At 37.8% G+C, this 17871-nt stretch overlaps 3 protein-coding genes across 3 annotated transcripts; all 3 read right to left on the reverse strand.

The window, feature by feature from the left end:
* Positions 1-227: 227 nt before the first annotated feature.
* On the reverse strand, positions 228-897 carry LOC118485816 (glutathione S-transferase T3-like). Its single transcript, XM_035982290.1, has 2 exons — positions 409-897; positions 228-308 (listed from the first exon to the last, which is right to left on the reverse strand). Exons 1-2 carry the CDS (start codon positions 874-876, stop codon positions 228-230), a joined length of 549 nt encoding a protein of 182 aa, XP_035838183.1. The 5' UTR covers positions 877-897.
* A 3872-nt stretch (positions 898-4769) lies between these two features.
* Positions 4770-9003, reverse strand: LOC110898733 (F-box/kelch-repeat protein At1g55270). The gene is made up of 2 exons (XM_022145564.2): positions 8614-9003; positions 4770-6362 (listed from the first exon to the last, which is right to left on the reverse strand). The coding sequence occupies exons 1-2, from the start codon at positions 8683-8685 to the stop codon at positions 5115-5117; spliced, it is 1320 nt and encodes a 439-aa protein (XP_022001256.1). The 5' UTR covers positions 8686-9003; the 3' UTR covers positions 4770-5114.
* A 2051-nt stretch (positions 9004-11054) lies between these two features.
* On the reverse strand, positions 11055-16915 carry LOC110898734 (DEAD-box ATP-dependent RNA helicase 37). Its single transcript, XM_022145565.2, has 7 exons — positions 16763-16915; positions 15600-16449; positions 15429-15512; positions 13533-13775; positions 13283-13450; positions 11939-12052; positions 11055-11845 (listed from the first exon to the last, which is right to left on the reverse strand). Exons 2-7 carry the CDS (start codon positions 16344-16346, stop codon positions 11327-11329), a joined length of 1875 nt encoding a protein of 624 aa, XP_022001257.1. The 5' UTR covers positions 16347-16449; positions 16763-16915; the 3' UTR covers positions 11055-11326.
* Between the last annotated feature and the right edge of the window lie 956 nt (positions 16916-17871).

Genomic DNA, 17871 nt, shown 5'->3' on the forward strand with positions numbered 1-17871 from the left:
CTTCTTGCGTACGACCCTCTCAATAATAATCTCCAAGAAAGTGGCGTTCCCTCAGGGTGTAAGGGGTGCTCACCTAATAGGTGAGTCCCCCCTCTTACACACAACCAGTCACATGGTGCCATGTCAACTCCCCTAATACACTCCCCTAATACCGATTTTTGATGGCGGCACTCCCCTATTAGGTGAGTTCAAAATTATTTTTTTTTTTTTGGTAAAATTATGGATGTTTAAAAATTATATAAAAGACATTCTTTTAACGCGATTTTCATCACGTCGAGATCTTGACATCCGCTTGCTCGTGTGCGATCCTACATGTTATAAAATAAAAAAAATTATAAAGTGTTAAAAAAGTATGAACTTAGAAAAAAAATAAAAAATATACAATGTTAAAAAAAATATAATTTTTACCGCTTGTTGGTATAGGCCGTTGAAAAAGTTTATTTTCGAATGCATCGGGTTCCATTTAGACCGTACTTGATGAACGGTCCGGTTACTTCCACCGATAGTTTTGTTAAAGTGCTCTAAAATTTTACCCCAAAAACTTTCGCGACTTTGTTGATTGCCCTTTTTTTTGTTGGTAGAACAATGTACCCACGCCTTCGCCAACGCCTCTTCTTGTTCTTTTGTCCATTTTTCGCTCACCGTTTTCCCTTTTTTTTCTCGAGCCTCGTCTTCTTCGTTGCCCGCGTCTTCGTCCACATTATATTCATATTCCTCGTCGTCGTCGCCCAAATTTTGAGTTTCGGGCACTACCCCATCGTCCTCGTCGTCCTCGTCAATAGGTAGAGGACGTTCGACATTTCCTCGTGTAGAAGGAACTTGTGGAGAACGATAAGCATATGGGTCGAAGGCGGGGGATTGAGGAGGAGCGTCCATTGATAGCAAATTTTGAAAATAGCCGAAGTTGGGTTGTTGGGTGTTGTAAAACGAGGGGTGTGGAGGTTGTTGGAAAAAAACGGGGGTTGTGAAGTGTATCCGAAAGGGGGTTGTGGTTGAGCATTTGCACCGCTCGAACCATCTCGAGACGGTTTCGAGACCCGTCCCTTAGTTTTTTTCTTGGCCTCGCGGGGTCGGTTCTCCATTGCTCGGTGTATAAAAAATAAAAAGTGGAGGGGGTTTGGTTGGAGAGTATAAAAAATAAAAAGTGAAATGGTTGTGGTTGGAGAGTTTAAAAAAATATAGAGAATGAGATGGGTTGTGTATAAAAAAAGGGTGAGAATGAGTTGGGTATTTACATTAGTTTAAAAAAAGTGATTTTTTTTTTATTTATTAAAAAGTCGACCGTTCAACGGTCATCTCCTCGATCCACGCAAAATTTACATCGGTGAACCACCACCCAAAAGCCACCCCGATTCGGGACCCCGCGGGGATGGCGGCGGTGTTCCCGATCGGGGAAAGGCTTCACCGATCCACTCCCCGATTGCGCCCCGTACACCCTCATAAATGTTAATTGTCGTCCAATCCTATGTTGGCCCACCTCCAATCTCGTGACCTTTCCAATTATTGGCCCAAGGCCCACCAAAACTAATTGCTTATGTATAAATTATTTGCACTTCATGATGTGCCTTCTATTAACAGCCCACGCCCAATTCATTAGTATTTTAGAACCAAAACTATGAACCCATATTTATTACCTCAACTTCAAATCCCCGTTATTCTTGAATTTCCTTCTTTTTGTTGTTCCTGTTAGGGATGAGCGTGATACCGGTACCGTACTGGTACCGTACCAAACCAGTATCGAAATTCGACAAAACTGAGTACCGGTACCGAAATATTCGATACGGTACAGTACGGTACCGGTATTTGAAAGAAAAACCGATACCGAAAATACCGGAACTGAAAATGTCAAAAAATGGATACCGATACCGAAAAAATTCGATACCGGTACATAGTAACAAATAGTCATCCCTAATTCCTGTACCAGTTGCAAAGAAAATAGTAAATGTGCTTGACCCATTAAATACAATAATGGTTTGACTTAATAGTCTCATTGTTCTTTTTTTATCACTCCTAGCTCAACTCCTCAAAGTCATTAAACCATTAATTACAATTAACCATTTAATGTTTCACTTTTTATAAAGTTTTCCTTTTATAATATCCTATATAGTAGAGAGTTCAAATTAAAAGAATTAAAAATTAAGAATAAAAAGAATAAAGGATACAAAGGTAATTTGAACAAATCATTTAATGAGTCTATTATTTATTTTTGCTATTCAAATTAATGAACTCTAATCATTTAATAAGCCTATCTTATAAAATAGTTGTGCACCTTAGGGTGACGGGGCGCTTTGCGGGGAGGGGTTCGGTGAGGCGAGTCCCCGAGCGGGAACACCGCCGCCGACCCCTTGGGGAGCGTAAGCGGGGAGCGTAAGCGGGGAGTGGGGAGCGGTGGGTGTTCACCGCATGAAAGGAGAGAGGAGAGGGTGGCCCACCATTGATTCAACGAATCAAGTATTTTCCTTTTTTTCTTTTTTTTTCTTTTTGATTTTTTCAACTTAATTAAAAAAATAAAAAAACAAGTCCCTCAAGAGAGGAGTGCCGCCATCAAATTGAGAGTGTGGGGGGAGTTAAGGGGGGAGTTGACGTGGCGCGTGCTGATTGGGTGTGTATAAGAGAGGTCACTCCCCCCTTAGAGGAGTGTCCCTTACACCCTTACACAATAAAAACAATCCAGCACATGATCTTACATTTTCAACGTTTCCTACACCACTAAAACAATATTTTGGTGTAGGATACAAAATGTGTACGGCTCAAACACTTTTAAATAATTTTGCGACTCATAATAAAATATGTGTAGGACACAAAATTTTTAAATAATTTTGTCACTTCTAATAAAATTTGTGTAGCCAATACATTAATGATGGTGAAGGAGAAATTTATGGTTGCATTAATAAGACTTGAGTAACTCTTTAAAATATTTATTAAGATTCTACATCAAAATGTCTATACTAACCTTAGTAATTAAAACATTAATTAAAAGTGGACAAAAATGATATCTTAATTCACAACCATTGATAAAAAAAAAATATAAGATCTAGATTAATTCATTTTTTCTTCTTTTAATAAGATTCTTCTCAAATGAACCTCCCTCATATGCTTTATTGCTTTTAAAGTTTGTTTGCCGTTAAAAAAAATGCTTTTATAAATCTATCGTATTAGTCTTATTTTCTTCATAACCCGCTTAATAGAAAAACTAATCAGCATACCATCTTTTTTAACAATATGGATGCACTTTTACCCTAATTAACCTAATTAAGTGTATTTAAAATGCACTGATCAACGGGTTTCTACAATGTTTTGTATCCATATCAGTTGTAAAAATGTGTGAATAACATCTCAATTAACCTATATATTAAAAACAGCATTCAATGAACAGTAAAAAATATAATTTATTTAATGAATATTAAGATAAGTAAGGAATCTGTAAATGATATCATGTATTCGTATTTGTATCAAATTTACCAAACGGATGTGTTTTTGCTACCAGTTCGGCACCGGTATATATCGATTTTTACCCTCAAATATCGATGCCGTACCAGTACCGACTGTATTGAGCCGTACCGTACCAGATATATTCGGTACCGGTACCCACTTTTGGGGATTTCCGTAACGGTATTTTCGGTACCGATTGATACCGAGCTCATCAAATCATGTAGCAACGTAGCAATGTAAGTAATTGCACCGTTCAGATTACTTTTCATACACACAGTAAGTAACTGTATTTCGTTTGAATGAGGTTTTATATACACAACTTATTTTGCTTTATTTTTTGTCTTTTCCTGTAATTAATGAATTGTAGCATGTAAAATTAACTTGGATACTTAGATTATTGATGAGCAAATCGTATGGTATCGTATTGGTACCAAATTTACTATACCAAATCATTTTCGGTACCAATTTGGTACCCACCTTTTGGCGTTTTCAGAATCGTTATTTTCGGTTCGACACCGGTCTAGCACCACAGCTGTATTTATTGATTTTTACCTTCAAATACCATATCATATTGTACCGAGCATTTTCGATGCCGGTACGTAATTTCGATGATTTTCCGGATCGATACTTTCGGTGTCGTTACTGGTACCGAGCTCATCCATATTTTAACGTGTTAGCACCGTAATAACTGAACTGAAAACAACCGAATTTCCAACGTGTAGGACGTGTGGGTCCTATTATTATATATTAGGTTATTTAAAATCATTTTTTAGGACGGAGTGACTATTATTTTCACGATATTTTTATTTATGTTTTGATATTCAGTATCTACTTACCGTTACTAACAAGCGTTTTGCAGTCATTGGGTCCCCGCCGCATCGCGCGGGCGGAAAATCAACTAGTTTAATTAAAAGAGCTTGTTCTCTTTTTTTGTGTTTGTCAATCTATTAGTTGGTAACATCTCGTTAGCATAAATATGTCAAAGATATGACTTTTTGTATGGATTGAAATAGAACATTTAAATACTTTTTGTCAAACATAGATACCTTCAAATATAAATATATATTACCCTATTTCAATGATAAATCTGTTTTTTTTTTTTTTTTTTTTTTTTTTTTTTGTAATTGAATTATGAAGCGTAATGTATTAAAAACACTCTTTAAAAATGTTTACTAATTTAAACAACTTTAACTCGTTTCCTCTTTTATGTTTTTTATCCATCGGTTTTTAGATGTTAAAACAACACGCGGATAATTTATTCATTTTTACACCATCTGCAACGCGAGGGGCTTACAGACATGCTATCGCAGGGTCGATATAGTGATCTATAAGCATTATTTTGAATTCTAAAATAACCCAGACCCATAACATAAAAAGACAATCCAAATATTCATCATGAGTTGTAAGTTCTAACCCAAATCTATACACAAATCCTTTGATATATGAAGAAACCGACGCTTTTGTTGCTCGAAAAATAATCAAAACTAGTCAAGTTGACCAAGTTTTTTTACCAAAATAGTCACTGAATTCCAGCCTTTGGCAAAATAGACATTCACGATTCCAACTAATCACCTTCCACGAAATAAGCTTTGCCGCTTGTGGGCCCGGCTAAAATTCAATGAATATTTTGGCTACAAAACTTGGTCCAAGGTTGACTAGTTTCGTGATTTTCCCTTTGTGGCTCATGCTACAAGCACCTGACAATGCACAATGTGACTCTTTTGACCGTTTCTCCCCGATATACTCGACCATAAGTTCGTAAACAACGTTTTTATATGACCTTTACCCGCGATGTTCTCCCAAAGGTGTGGATTGCTCTCGACTTCTCGATCTGGGCTCGATATATCAACAAGACTAATACTCATATTGTTCCGAACGATACACAGTTTCCCGTTAAGATTAACGAGAGCAGCAGCCTCGAGCGCAGGAGAACTCCCGAGATGAACTTTACTGTCGATAAACCGTTTCCAAGAACTCGTATCTTCTTCATAAACTTTAATCTTACACCCGTCCCGACAATCCAAAGCATAAAGGCTTCCATTTATAGAAATGCTCGGGTTCCGCCAACCCGCAACCATACCGTCAGTAACCGACGTCCACGTGTTCGTTTCCGGTGTATACGCTTCGCTCAAAACCTCGCGGTGATCCCCAACCCCTTTTAAAAACCATTTTCCGTCATGAACAACTCCGATAAACGGAACCATTGCGTTGGTCATATCCGTTATGAAACTCCACCGGCGTCGACTCGGGTCGTAAACTTCAGCTGACCGTAAAGCCCGGTGGGCCCCTTCACATTCTCCACCCGCCACGTAAAGACAGTTATTAATCACACACGATCCAAAAGAATGTCGTTTCCTATGCATATCGTGTGCTTTATGCCATCTGTTCGTTCGTGCGTTGTAGAAAACGGTTCGGCTCATGGATCCCTTAACGGGATCTTTACCTCCAAACAAGTAAAGATTGCACCCGCTTAAAACCGCACACCCGAATTCAACTACATCACTGTACTCCATCGGGATAGGTGGCAACGGTTGCCATATTTGGTAAATCGGGTCAAACGCATGCCACGAAATTCTTCCGTCACGATCCTGTTTAAAGACGTAAACCCATTCTTCCGCCATTCCGAGGGTTCTTCTAAGGGAATAAAAGTAATTGTTTGATAAAAGATGCGACCATCGTTTGGAAACGAGCCGGAGTTTGTTATGTTCGGCCCGTGGTACACGGGCTAGACAAATGATTGCCAGGTCATCGGGAAGCCCGGGAAGGAGAGGTGGCTGGACTCTTCGTTCTTGACGCCGGTTTTTGGACTTGTGTGCGTGCGGGTTGATGTCGGGCTGGATGCATATTTTTGACCCGGGAACAAATTTCCGGGCTCCGGCTACTGTTTTTAAGCCCGCGTCGACTTTGCAGTAGCATGATACGGAATCGACCTGTAAGCATTTATTTGAGTTAGGATGCACAGAAATCATATTCATTTGGACACCATCATATACAAATATACAAAAAATCATCATCATCATCATCATACTCAGTAAATCCCACCAGTAGCAAAGCTAAGGTAGGGTCTGAGAAGGGTAAGATGTAGACAGTCTTACCTCTACCCCGTAGGAATAGAGAGGCTGCTTCCAGTGAGACCCCCGGCTCGATAGCAGTTTTGCATCAAGCCTTGGACATAAGGCACATAACACTCAGCAACAATTAAGACAAAGGCCGATTAGTGCATGTACTCCCTTGTCTTTCGACTATCAACGCCACCACATGATGCATGATTAACCATCCGCCTCTTTTAACGTTATTTTCACGAAATTAGTAAAATAACGTTAAAATTAGTGCTCTTTCATTTTAGCCCCCCCCCCCCCCCCAGCGCCCACACATATATACATTATATGCGCATACCGCAAACGGGACGTACTAAGTATCATTATATATACTATATATGTTATATTAACCACAGTGGATGTAAAGAAACAAAGCCCACAAGCTAAAGTCAACAATTCTTCAAAAAACTGCATTAACTGCTCATTTCATCATAATCTCATCTGTCTAACTCTATATACTAGTAAAGAAACAAGACCCACAAGCTAAAGCCAACAATTCTTGACAAAAAAACTACTCATTTCATCATAATCTCATCTGGGTATCTCTATACACTAGTAAAGAAACAAGACCCACAAGCTAAAGTCAACAACTCTTGACAAAAAACTGCTCATTTCATCATAATCTCATCTGGGTATCTCTGTATACTAGTAAAGAAACAAGACCCACAAGCAAAAGTCAACAATTCTTGACAAAAAACTGCTCATTTCATCATAATCTTATATGGGTATCTCTATACACTAGTAAAGAAACAAGACCCACAAGCAAAAGTCAACAATTCTTGACAAAAAACTACTCATTTCATCATAATCTCATCTGGGTATCTCTATACACTAGTAAAGAAACAAACCCACAAGCAAATGTCAACAATTCTTGACAAAAAACTGCTCATTTCATCATAATCTTATATGGGTATCTCTATACACTAGTAAAGAAACAAGACCCACAAGCAAAAGTCAACAATTCTTGACAAAAAACTACTCATTTCATCATAATCTCATCTGGGTATCTCTATACACTAGTAAAGAAACAAACCCACAAGCAAATGTCAACAATTCTTGAGAAAAACTGCTCATTTCATCATAATCTCATCTGGGTATCTCTATACACTAGTAAAGAAACAAGACCCACAAGCAAAAGTCAACAATTCTTGACAAAAAACTGCTCATTTCATCATAATCTTATATGGGTATCTCTATACACTAGTAAAGAAACAAGACCCACAAGCAAAAGTCAACAATTCTTGACAAAAAACTACTCATTTCATCATAATCTCATCTGGGTATCTCTATACACTAGTAAAGAAACAAACCCACAAGAAAATGTCAACAATTCTTGAGAAAAACTGCTCATTTCATCATAATCTCATCTGGGTATCTCTATATACTAGTAAAGAAACAAGACCCACAAGCAAAAGTCAACAATTCTTGAAAAAAAACTACTCATTTCATCATAATCTCATCTGGGTATCTCTATATACTAGTAAAGAAATAAGACCCACAAGCTAAAGTCAACAACTCTTGACAAAAAACTGCTCATTTCATCATAATCTCATCTGGGTATCTCTATATACTAGTAAAGAAATAAGACCCACAAGCTAAAGTCAACAACTCTTGACAAAAAACTGCTCATTTCATCATAATCTCATCTGGGTATCTCTATATACTAGTAAAGAAATAAGACCCACAAGCTAAAGTCAACAACTCTTGACAAAAAACTGCTCATTTCATCATAATCTCATCTGGGTATCTCTATATACTAGTAAAGAAACAAGACCCACAAGCAAAAGTCAACAATTCTTGAAAAAAAAACTACTCATTTCATCATAATCTCATCTGGGTATCTCTATACACTAGTAAAGAAACAAAACCCACAAGCTAAAGTCAACAATCCTTGACAAAAAACTGCTCATTTCATCATAATCTCATCTGGGTATCTCTGTATACTACTAAACAAACAAAACCCACAAAATATAACACAATTTTGTCACCAATAACTGTCAAAAAAACTGCTAATTTCTACATAAATTCATGTGGGTATCATCTACATAACCAAGAAAAAGTCAAAAGAAGACAAGAAACTCACCAATGGAGCTCTAACTCTAACCCCTCTTTGCTGCACATTTGGAGACCTTTGACGTTCAGACAATTGAGACATCCCACTCACAATTCAACAAATTTCATGTAAAGGCAACAGTCTTTGGTTTCAGATCAAGACAAAGATTGGCCGCCAATCTTGAAAACAGATCCAAGAATTGGAAAAAGATGATCTTTTTCTAGTGGTACATGAGAATGCAAAGAGGAAAGAACATGTGTGTGTGTGTGGAAGTAAGAGCTTTTGCAGCAGTTTCTAAAACTGGAGAGTGTTGTTTGGTTTGGTGTGAAAAGAGTTTAGTTTTTGATAAACAGGAAATTTACATCTGGAGCCGTGTTGATTTTGCTGTCATCAAACACTGAAACTTAAAACATATGTGGTCTCCAAACTCTAATGAGGTATTTTGTTGTATTAAATATTTAAATCAATTAACTTTTTGGGAGCTAAATTTGGGTATTTAGTGTGACATGATTATTTTCCCAAAATTTATAGGGATATATAGCAGTAGAAATGTTTTTGTTTCTAAAGTTAATTGAATATATAAGTTGTATTTTTATTTTTTTTTTATAAAGACGGTAAATATTGTTGCTTTTATCTTTTTCATCTATGACATTCTCTGTTCTAAATCAGCGTCATCATATATTTAGATCATCTGTGATCACATAGGTAAACACAAACACGACACGAAATTAAACAGGCCTTATCGTGTCGACATGTTATAGACACGAAACCTGTTAAGGTTAAACACGAAACTTGTTAACTTCGTGTAGGTTCGTGTCGTGTTATCGTGTTCGTGTCAGAATTGCTAGTCCTATCTACACTAGTTGGATGATGGATTCATTTTCGGATTGATAGAGGTATGAGAAAAGGTTTTGGGAGAAAGAAGAGATAAGAAATTTGTGTAAAAATTGATTAAGTTTATTGAGTATGAGTAGAGTTAATCTGAATTTTATTTTTTATTTACAGAAAAGTTAAACTAGCGATTGAAGAGAGGAAAGAGCCATTGCACAACACCATGCTCGGAAACCTCTAACCGTCATTCACCTCACCGACTAGGTACCGTATGAGGTGGGGCGGTGTTTTCTAGTTGTACCCGATGTCACCTTAGACTCTCTGCATATCGTAATTTTGTTTGCAGATTTCAATAAAAGAGAATGAAAGAGTTTATATTTGAACTTGAAAGTAAAATCATCATCACAAATTTCTAATTTTGAATTGTTTATCCGTGAGAACCCGAAACTCACAGTACCTCATTAATACTCTATTAACCAATATGATCAAATAAGACATATCTTCAAGTATGGGGCGTCATTTCCCTCCACCTCAAAAACTTTTCTTTTATCAACAGTGCCCCCCAAACCATACCATGAGGGCTATTGTGGGGCGCTATTGAGTGCTCGCCACCGCAATAATGAGGGATAACAGAGGTTATGTGAGGCCAAATCAATTTATAATTAATAAAAGGGGTGTTATTGGTTGAGGGGGGCTTTATCCCATTTCTTATTTGTTAATGAGGGATGCTATTGGTTGGTGTTAGATGAGGTGACACATACATGACGCTGATGTGGCACAATAAAGCCCCTGAGGCTCCATTCCATAACTACCCTTATAAACATGAAACCAATGGGCGTTTGGTTTAAACTGGAATCTTAGCTTTTACAATTGTTTCACCCAATAAAGATTTCTAATTTTGAATTTGGTAATATGAGGTTGTCAATTAGGACATTTTATCTTAAAATAGTAAATAACTAGATTATTGTTATGGTGATACTTAACCTTTCTGATAAAACCTTTAACTTATAAACTAGATGAATTTAAAAAGTTCTATTTTTTGTTAATTTAAGAGGTATGTAAGTAAATATATCATAAGATACATAAAAAAAGTCTAATGTACTATGATTTTTATTATCTAAATACTATCTCATATTAATTACACAAAACGAACTAAATGTACCCATTTAATACCATAAAAAAAGCATTTATATTAGACAGCTAAACGATGTGAAAGATATTTGATTTTGACTAAATCTACAACGTACTTCATTGTTTCCTTATATTTCTTCCATTTCATGTGCCATTTATTTTAGTTTCTTATTATGAAAAAATTCAAAGTCAAACATAACTGCACTCTTTTATTATTTTCTTATCTAAAAAACATCATTTACTTGTTAAAATATGATCTCAACAAACACTCATTGATGACATATATAGGTAACTTGACCAGGTCAACCTACCGAAGATCCAGTCCACGGTCTCGTTGACCAGGTCAACCTACGGTAGATGGGGAGCTTCTCCCACAGAAGAAGCCAGGGGGGTCGCGTATTCGTGACCTCCCACAGAAAAAAAGGATCGTGTACTCATGACCTCTCGCCGGAGGGGTCATGAAAGAATGACCGTTCACAATAACGACGTTATGTACCAACTACTAAACATAAAACAAAAACAAGCACACTGTGGTTTAGCCATAAGAGGGAGGCTGAGGCTCTGCAGAAAACCCACAACACCAAACCCGCAATAATCTACAGACCCTCAACTCGGGTTGTTTATCGTTCTATACATATTCGACCAAATTCCACAACCCATTAGCCACCAAACATAACCCTAATTCCGTTACTGGTATAGAAAAAAACTACCCAAATTACCCGAAAAAAGGGTACTAAAAACAAATCCACTAAACCAAGTTATGTTTCAGAAAAAACAAGACTCAGTCCCAAGCACTAGCAACACCGGGACCATAACCACCAGAAGCTCCATATCCGCCACCATACCCGCCGCCAGGAGCTCCTCCGTAAGCGTTATTCGTATTCCCACCACCATAATAATCTCCACCACCCCGGTTAAAATTGTTGTCTCGCCGGAAATCACGCCCGCCAAACCGACCACCACCACCACCACCACGGCGGTTCTTGCCGCCACCGTAGGAAACTCGAGCTGCGTAACGAGCAAGCCAAGCCGGAACCTCTTGGTTAGATTCTTGCATGAGCTCTGACAACGGTCTAGCCATTGAGGTGTTGTTGTCGTTAAAGAAAGCAGTGGCTAGGCCTGACTTTCCTGCTCGGCCGGTTCTTCCTATACGGTGCACGTAGTCGTCAATGTCGTTTGGTAGGTCAAAGTTGACCACGTGGGCCACGTGTGGAATGTCGAGACCACGTGCTGCTACGTCTGTTGCAACCAAGATTGGGGTATTCCCGCTTTTAAATGATCTCAAAGCCTGTTCACGTTCCTGCAATTGTTCCATATATTTGAGAAACCGTCATATATATTGTAAATTCCTGATTAATATTTAAAAATTTTAAAAGTATACAATTATATATACCTGCTGTGATCTATCGCCATGAATAGTGGTGGCGGGGAAGCCATTCATGCATAACCAATATTCTAGTGAATCGGCCCCTTTTTTAGTCTCCACAAAAACCAATGTAAGCGCTTGCTGCAGTGATTAAATATATTACAAAATCAACTCATAATTTTTTTTTTCAGATTATGCAAATGCATACACCACCCGAGTATCAATTTCGTTTCAGTTTTGTTGATTTCGGCAACAAAATTTTCAAAAAAATTGTAAAACGACAAAAATTCAAAAACTTTTATCGTATCTACAAGTTTTAACAATCCATGTAAGAATATCTTCCGTTTAGATACTGGGGCATTTTCGAAAGCTTAAATTTAGGCGTGTCTAGTAGGGCTGCGAACGAACCGAACGTTCAGTAAACAGTTCGTGAACTGTTCGTCGGGAAGTTCGTTTGTTTAATAAATGAACGAACACGCCCAGAAAATTACGTTTGTTTACTTAAATGATCGAACATGAAGAGGGATTGTGTTCGTTCATTTATGTTCGTGAACGTTCGGTAACGTGTTCGTTTATGTTCATTTGTTTTCAATAGTTCATTAGTGTTTCTAATTTTTATATTATATTTCAAATACTTCAAAATTCCAAAAAAAAAAAAAAATATTTAATAAGTATCGGGGTATTATATATTCTGTTCATGAACATTGTTTGTGTTCGTTTGTATTCACGAATATTAATTTGTGTTCGTGAGCGTCTGTTACCTAGAATTAACAAACGAGCACGAACACAATTGTATCTTTAACGAACAAACACAAACAAAAAATCTCGTTCGGTAAGCGTTCATGAACAGTTTGTTAACACATATATCTCCTTAGCAAACGAGCACGACCAGGGTCTTGTTCGTGTCCATTCGGTTCGTTGGCAACCCTAGTGTGATAGCAAGTGCGACCCGTTTTAGTCGTTATCCGTTTTCCTAAAATTTAGCATCATGGGGTTGTTTCTTAATTTCTATATGTATCTCCATGAAATCAATGAAAAGGCAATGAGTTTTAGAATGAAAATCTTTGTGTTAATTATCTCATGTTTGTGGGTTAATTAATTCGTCTATGCTAGCTCAACCGTGGCGCGTTGGGTGGTGAACTTAGACACGATTCTCTAACCGTAGTGGTGTATCTGTATCTTCGGTTAGACGTCGCAGCCCTACCGTTTCGTTTGGTGGTGAATCTGTATCCAAACGAGCCGTAGAACTATCTTTTATTTTACTGTTTGATTTGAACCGGTGATTCGAGGGTCATACGCCTATCATAGTGTCTATCGATATTTGGGTGGTCTTTATTTAAATTTAAATAATAATTTATCGTCAAATATTACCTTGCCATGCGCACCATTAGCCCTTTGTGCATGCAAAAGGTCCATAAGATGACTTCTTTTATCACTTTCTTGTACATACTCGACTCTCTGAACAATCAAATCGGTACTCGAACCAACTCTTCCCACAGCCAAAAATATATAATTTGCAAGAAAATCAGACGCCAATCTCTGCATATTAACCGAAACCACATAAACAGTTGCTACATAGTTTGTATGTTCACGCGTAATGTTTAAAATAGATTTTAACAACCTGTATCTCTTTGGGAAAAGTGGCACTGAATAACATTGTCTGTCTGACACCTGGCGGGGGCATGTCCATTTGTTGCACGATTTTCCTTATTTGTGGTTCAAAACCCATATCTAGCATTCGATCAGCTTCATCTAAAGCTAAATACTGGATGGATTGTAGAGAGACGCGCGCACGCTCTAACAGATCCACTAATCGCCCAGGGGTTGCAACGAGAATGTCGACACCTCTTTCTAGCTCTCGAAGCTGGCCCGGTATATATAATGTTAGTTAATAACAGAATGAACATTGTAATACATATATATACACATAGAGAGAGAGGCTGGTTAACGTACAAGGCCACCTTATCGTCTGATGCGTAAGCGAGCATCTCAACCGCACATCTGATCTAATCTAGGCATTGTGCCACTGCGTTCAATTGAAGGCCTAGATTAGATCAGATGTGCGGTTGAGATGCTCGCGTATGCATCGCACGATAAGGTGGTCTTGCATAATTACGCACACTATATTGGTGGCCGCGTACCGTCGCACGTTAAGAGCCTTTTGTATCTAAACCTTTCACTATAATATATATACACACACATATAGGGTTAAGTTCATTAGAAAACCACTCAAAACTTAAAAACTCATAAAACTACTACCAACTAATCATTTTTTTTATTTTTACTTTTTATTTCCTTTAATTATATGATTAACGTTGTAGAAATAAAAATAAAAACAGAAAATATATGTAGATTGACGAGCTACATTACATATACGTAGCACATATGAGGTATATATATCTGTAGTTCATGACCTACATGTATGTAACATGCTATGTTGTCAAAGACGCAAGGCGCAGGTGAGGCGCATCGGCCTCGCCCGAAGCCTAGACGCAAGGCGCAAAAAAAGCGTGGCTTTTTTAAGAAAATGAGTTTTTGAGCTTGAATTTGGTTGAACTCGTGCGTGCCCGCACCTGCGAACACGAATGCAGCTCCGAAAACCCCGGGCCCGCGTGAGCCAGTTTTTGCATGCACTCAGTTTCGTGTTTTAATGGTCATTTGTTCTGTTTTACCTTTTTTTCCCTGCGCCTCAGCAACGTTTTTTTGCGCCTAGGCGCGCGCTTTTTGCGCCTCAGAACCGTTTTCCAAAAAAAGCCCATTTTTGCGCCTAGGCTACCACCAGGCGCTGTTGGTGCGCCTCGCTGCGCCCGGGCGCGCGCTTTTGACAACATAGGTAACATGTCGATCTACATATATTTTTTTTTAATTTTCACAAACAATAGTAACATATAAAAAAATTAAAAATGTTTAAAAGTGATTTTCTCAAAGTTCTCTAATGATCTCTTTCCTATGTATATATAAAACTTGGAGTGAATTTCAAGGATTGTCCTTTATCTTTATACCCATTTTCAGGCGCCGTCCTTTATGTTTAAAATTGACGAGTTTTGTCTTTTATGTTTTCATATCATACACGCTTTGTCCTTTAGGCCTAACCCAGTTAGTTTTTTCAGTTAAATTTGGTCATGTGCTTTGCACATGAGGGCATTTTTGTCAATTCAAAGGTTGCAGAAGCTTTGAGCTGTAAATCTGCCGTTGGATGTACCTTTGAATTGACAAAAATGCCCTCATGTGCAAAGCATATGACCAAATTTAACTGAAAAAACTAACTGAGTTAGGCCTAAAGGACAAAACGTGTATGATATGAAAACATAAAGGACAAAACTCGTCAACTTTGAACATAAAGGACAGCGCCTGAAAATGGGTATAAAGATAAAGGACAATTCTTGAAATTCACTCTAAATCTTATGTTTCTAGCCAAAGTGAATGTTTGCATGTGATCAGAAAACAAACCTAAGAATGTGATATTAATATCACATTTCATACAAAAACGTACAACTAAATATCATGACTAGCACACCTGTTGATTGATCGGGGCTCCACCATAAGCAACAACCACTTTTACACCAGTTTGATAAGCAAACTTCCGAGCTTCTTCATGAATCTGCATACCAGAATTACAATAACCAAATCATTTAAACGAATATAAAACAAAAGTAGAGAAACATAAATCATAAAATACAATACGTACTTGACATGATAGCTCTCGTGTGGGTGAGAGAATAAGAGCAAGTGGACACGCTGTACGAGGCATCCGTTGTGCTCGTTGACCAAACTGCCCCCGCATTATTCCACTAATAATTGGGAAACAAAACGCCGCAGTCTTTCCCGACCCCGTCTGTGCACACGCCATCAAATCGCGACCACCAAGTGAAATCGGTATCGCGTGGCGTTGAACAGGAGTTGGTTTCACATACTTGCACCTCCTAATGTTTAGATTAAGCGCTTCACCTAAATCAATCTCAGCAAACGTATTGACAGGTGGCGGTACATTGTCACCACTTGTCTCAACAGGAATGTCTTCATACGCATCGAAGTTAATCCCAGAATTCTCTTGATCAACGAATTGTTGCTCGGCACCGTCATCGTTTCCAAAAGGGTTTACCTCACGGTCCCTACCACGGTCCCATCCACCACTCCTGTTGTTCCAACCACCGCCGCCACGTCCACCACCACCACCACCACCACCGTACCCACCAGACCTAAAGTCGTTTCTAGGAGCAGCCCAACGGTTACCACCACTAACAGCAGGAACACCGGTATTTGCAGCAACTGGTGCTGGTGCTGGTGCAGCTGCAGCCTCTGAACTAGAAGGACGGTTACGAAGATGTGGCGGGACGTAAGTCGGTCTGTTTGGAGCTAACGAATTCGAACTACCGTATGAACCAGCAGCTGTGTTTTCAGCTGCAGCAACTGAATCAGCCCAAGAAGTTGGCATAATCAAACACAAACCCTAATTTTTCACTTTCCCCCCTCAATTTCTCCAATTTCTTCAAAAACTTTCGTCAATATCAATATCTATAAACTAATCTTCTTTCTCTCTGATCAACCAAATCAAATCAATTCAAATCACACCATAAATCAACATAAATTCAACCACAACATTCAACAAAACATAAAAATCAACAAAATACCAAAACATTTCAACATAATCTAACAACACAATACACAAATTTATACAGAATTATACAAAACTTCATGAAGATAACAAGCAATTAAACATGCATGATGAGTTCGAATGATGTTGGATACAAATTGTGCAAAATACGAATCGATTGGGCAACAAAAAAGCGTAATAAGGCGATTAAAGTAGATAAGAATGAATATGTATAAGGAGATTACGGGAAAACTTACGAGAAGATTGTGATTGGAATGTGCGAGTAGAAACCCTAATTTGATGAGGAAGAAGGCGATACGAATGAAAATATCTTTTTTGTGCGGTTTTCTCTCTCTAGAAATGAGGAATCTTTATTTGTTTTTGTTTCAAACGGCACAAATAAGGGATGGGAAAGCCAATAGAATTTTTTTTTTTTTTTTGGGGGGGGGGGGGGGGGGGGGGGAGGGGATGTTTCCCAACGTAGGAATATATTAGAAATTAACTAGTTTAATACTCGTTCGGATGACAGGTTTTTTAGTGTCGTAATAACAAAAAAAGTCACCTACGTTTTACCTGTATAATATAAACTCAACAAATGAGTTCATATTGACAATTTTAATAACTCAGATTACAAGGTTAGAGATAGATAGCAAATGAATCAATAGGTTTGTAAATGAATCATCACATTGTCAAATTCTTGTATCCCTCAAATATCTATATATCACATAAGCATAAACAAAAAGGTATACCTTGTAAACCAATGCGATTATCCAAGTGTGGGGATGATTGGCAACATCACAGGTGATATATGACTAGAACATCCATCATAGAGAGTTGAACAGTTTAGAGTTGTAACACCCCGAAAACGGGATTGGTAATTAAACCACGTTAATAATAATGAACGGGTAAAATTAACCCGGTGAATATTAGGATTTAAACAAATAATCCTAATATTAATTAAAAGGAGAATAAAAGCTTTGAGAAAAGTAAGTTTATAAGAAGCCCGACTTAACGGGACTTAAAATAAAATGGGTTATAACTCCTGGAACCCACTAGTAACTAGGAATATCAACCTAGTTAGTTAAGTGTTTTAAAATAATGAAGGAACTTGATATAGTAACTTTTTTATAACATTTGTATATTAAAGGGACTAAAAGGGTTGAAATTGGAAAAAAAGGTTTTTAATTAAATAAAACAAAACACCACAACACACACACTAGTGTGTGTTCTGGTCGTGGATTCCACAGGAGCCGAAGAAGGTTCTTAGGCTCAACACACACACTAGGGGGGGTTGAGATGTTTCCCAACCTAGGAATATTAGAAATTAACTAGTTTAATACCCGTTCGGATGACAGGTATTTTAGTG

Source organism: Helianthus annuus, chromosome 13, assembly GCF_002127325.2.
Source record: "Helianthus annuus cultivar XRQ/B chromosome 13, HanXRQr2.0-SUNRISE, whole genome shotgun sequence".
Classification (NCBI taxonomy): Eukaryota; Viridiplantae; Streptophyta; class Magnoliopsida; order Asterales; family Asteraceae; genus Helianthus; species Helianthus annuus.

Bases quoted from the DNA above. Each gene is read 5' to 3' on its own strand.
- LOC118485816 (XM_035982290.1), bottom strand. From the start codon at position 876: ATGGACGCTCCTCCTCAATCCCCCGCCTTCGACCCATATGCTTATCGT. The intron at 309-408 runs GTAAAAATTATA...TATAACATGTAG, and splicing joins ACGGCCTATACCAACAAGCG to GATCGCACACGAGCAAGCGG.
- LOC110898733 (XM_022145564.2), bottom strand. From the start codon at position 8,685: ATGTCTCAATTGTCTGAACGTCAAAGGTCTCCAAATGTGCAGCAAAGA. The intron at 6,363-8,613 runs GTGAGTTTCTTG...AAATGCTTACAG, and splicing joins TTAGAGTTAGAGCTCCATTG to GTCGATTCCGTATCATGCTA.
- LOC110898734 (XM_022145565.2), bottom strand. From the start codon at position 16,346: ATGCCAACTTCTTGGGCTGATTCAGTTGCTGCAGCTGAAAACACAGCT. The intron at 12,053-13,282 runs GTAATATTTGAC...TAATCACTGCAG, and splicing joins CTAATGGTGCGCATGGCAAG to CAAGCGCTTACATTGGTTTT. The intron at 11,846-11,938 runs GTATATATAATT...GAACAATTGCAG, and splicing joins ATGGCGATAGATCACAGCAG to GAACGTGAACAGGCTTTGAG.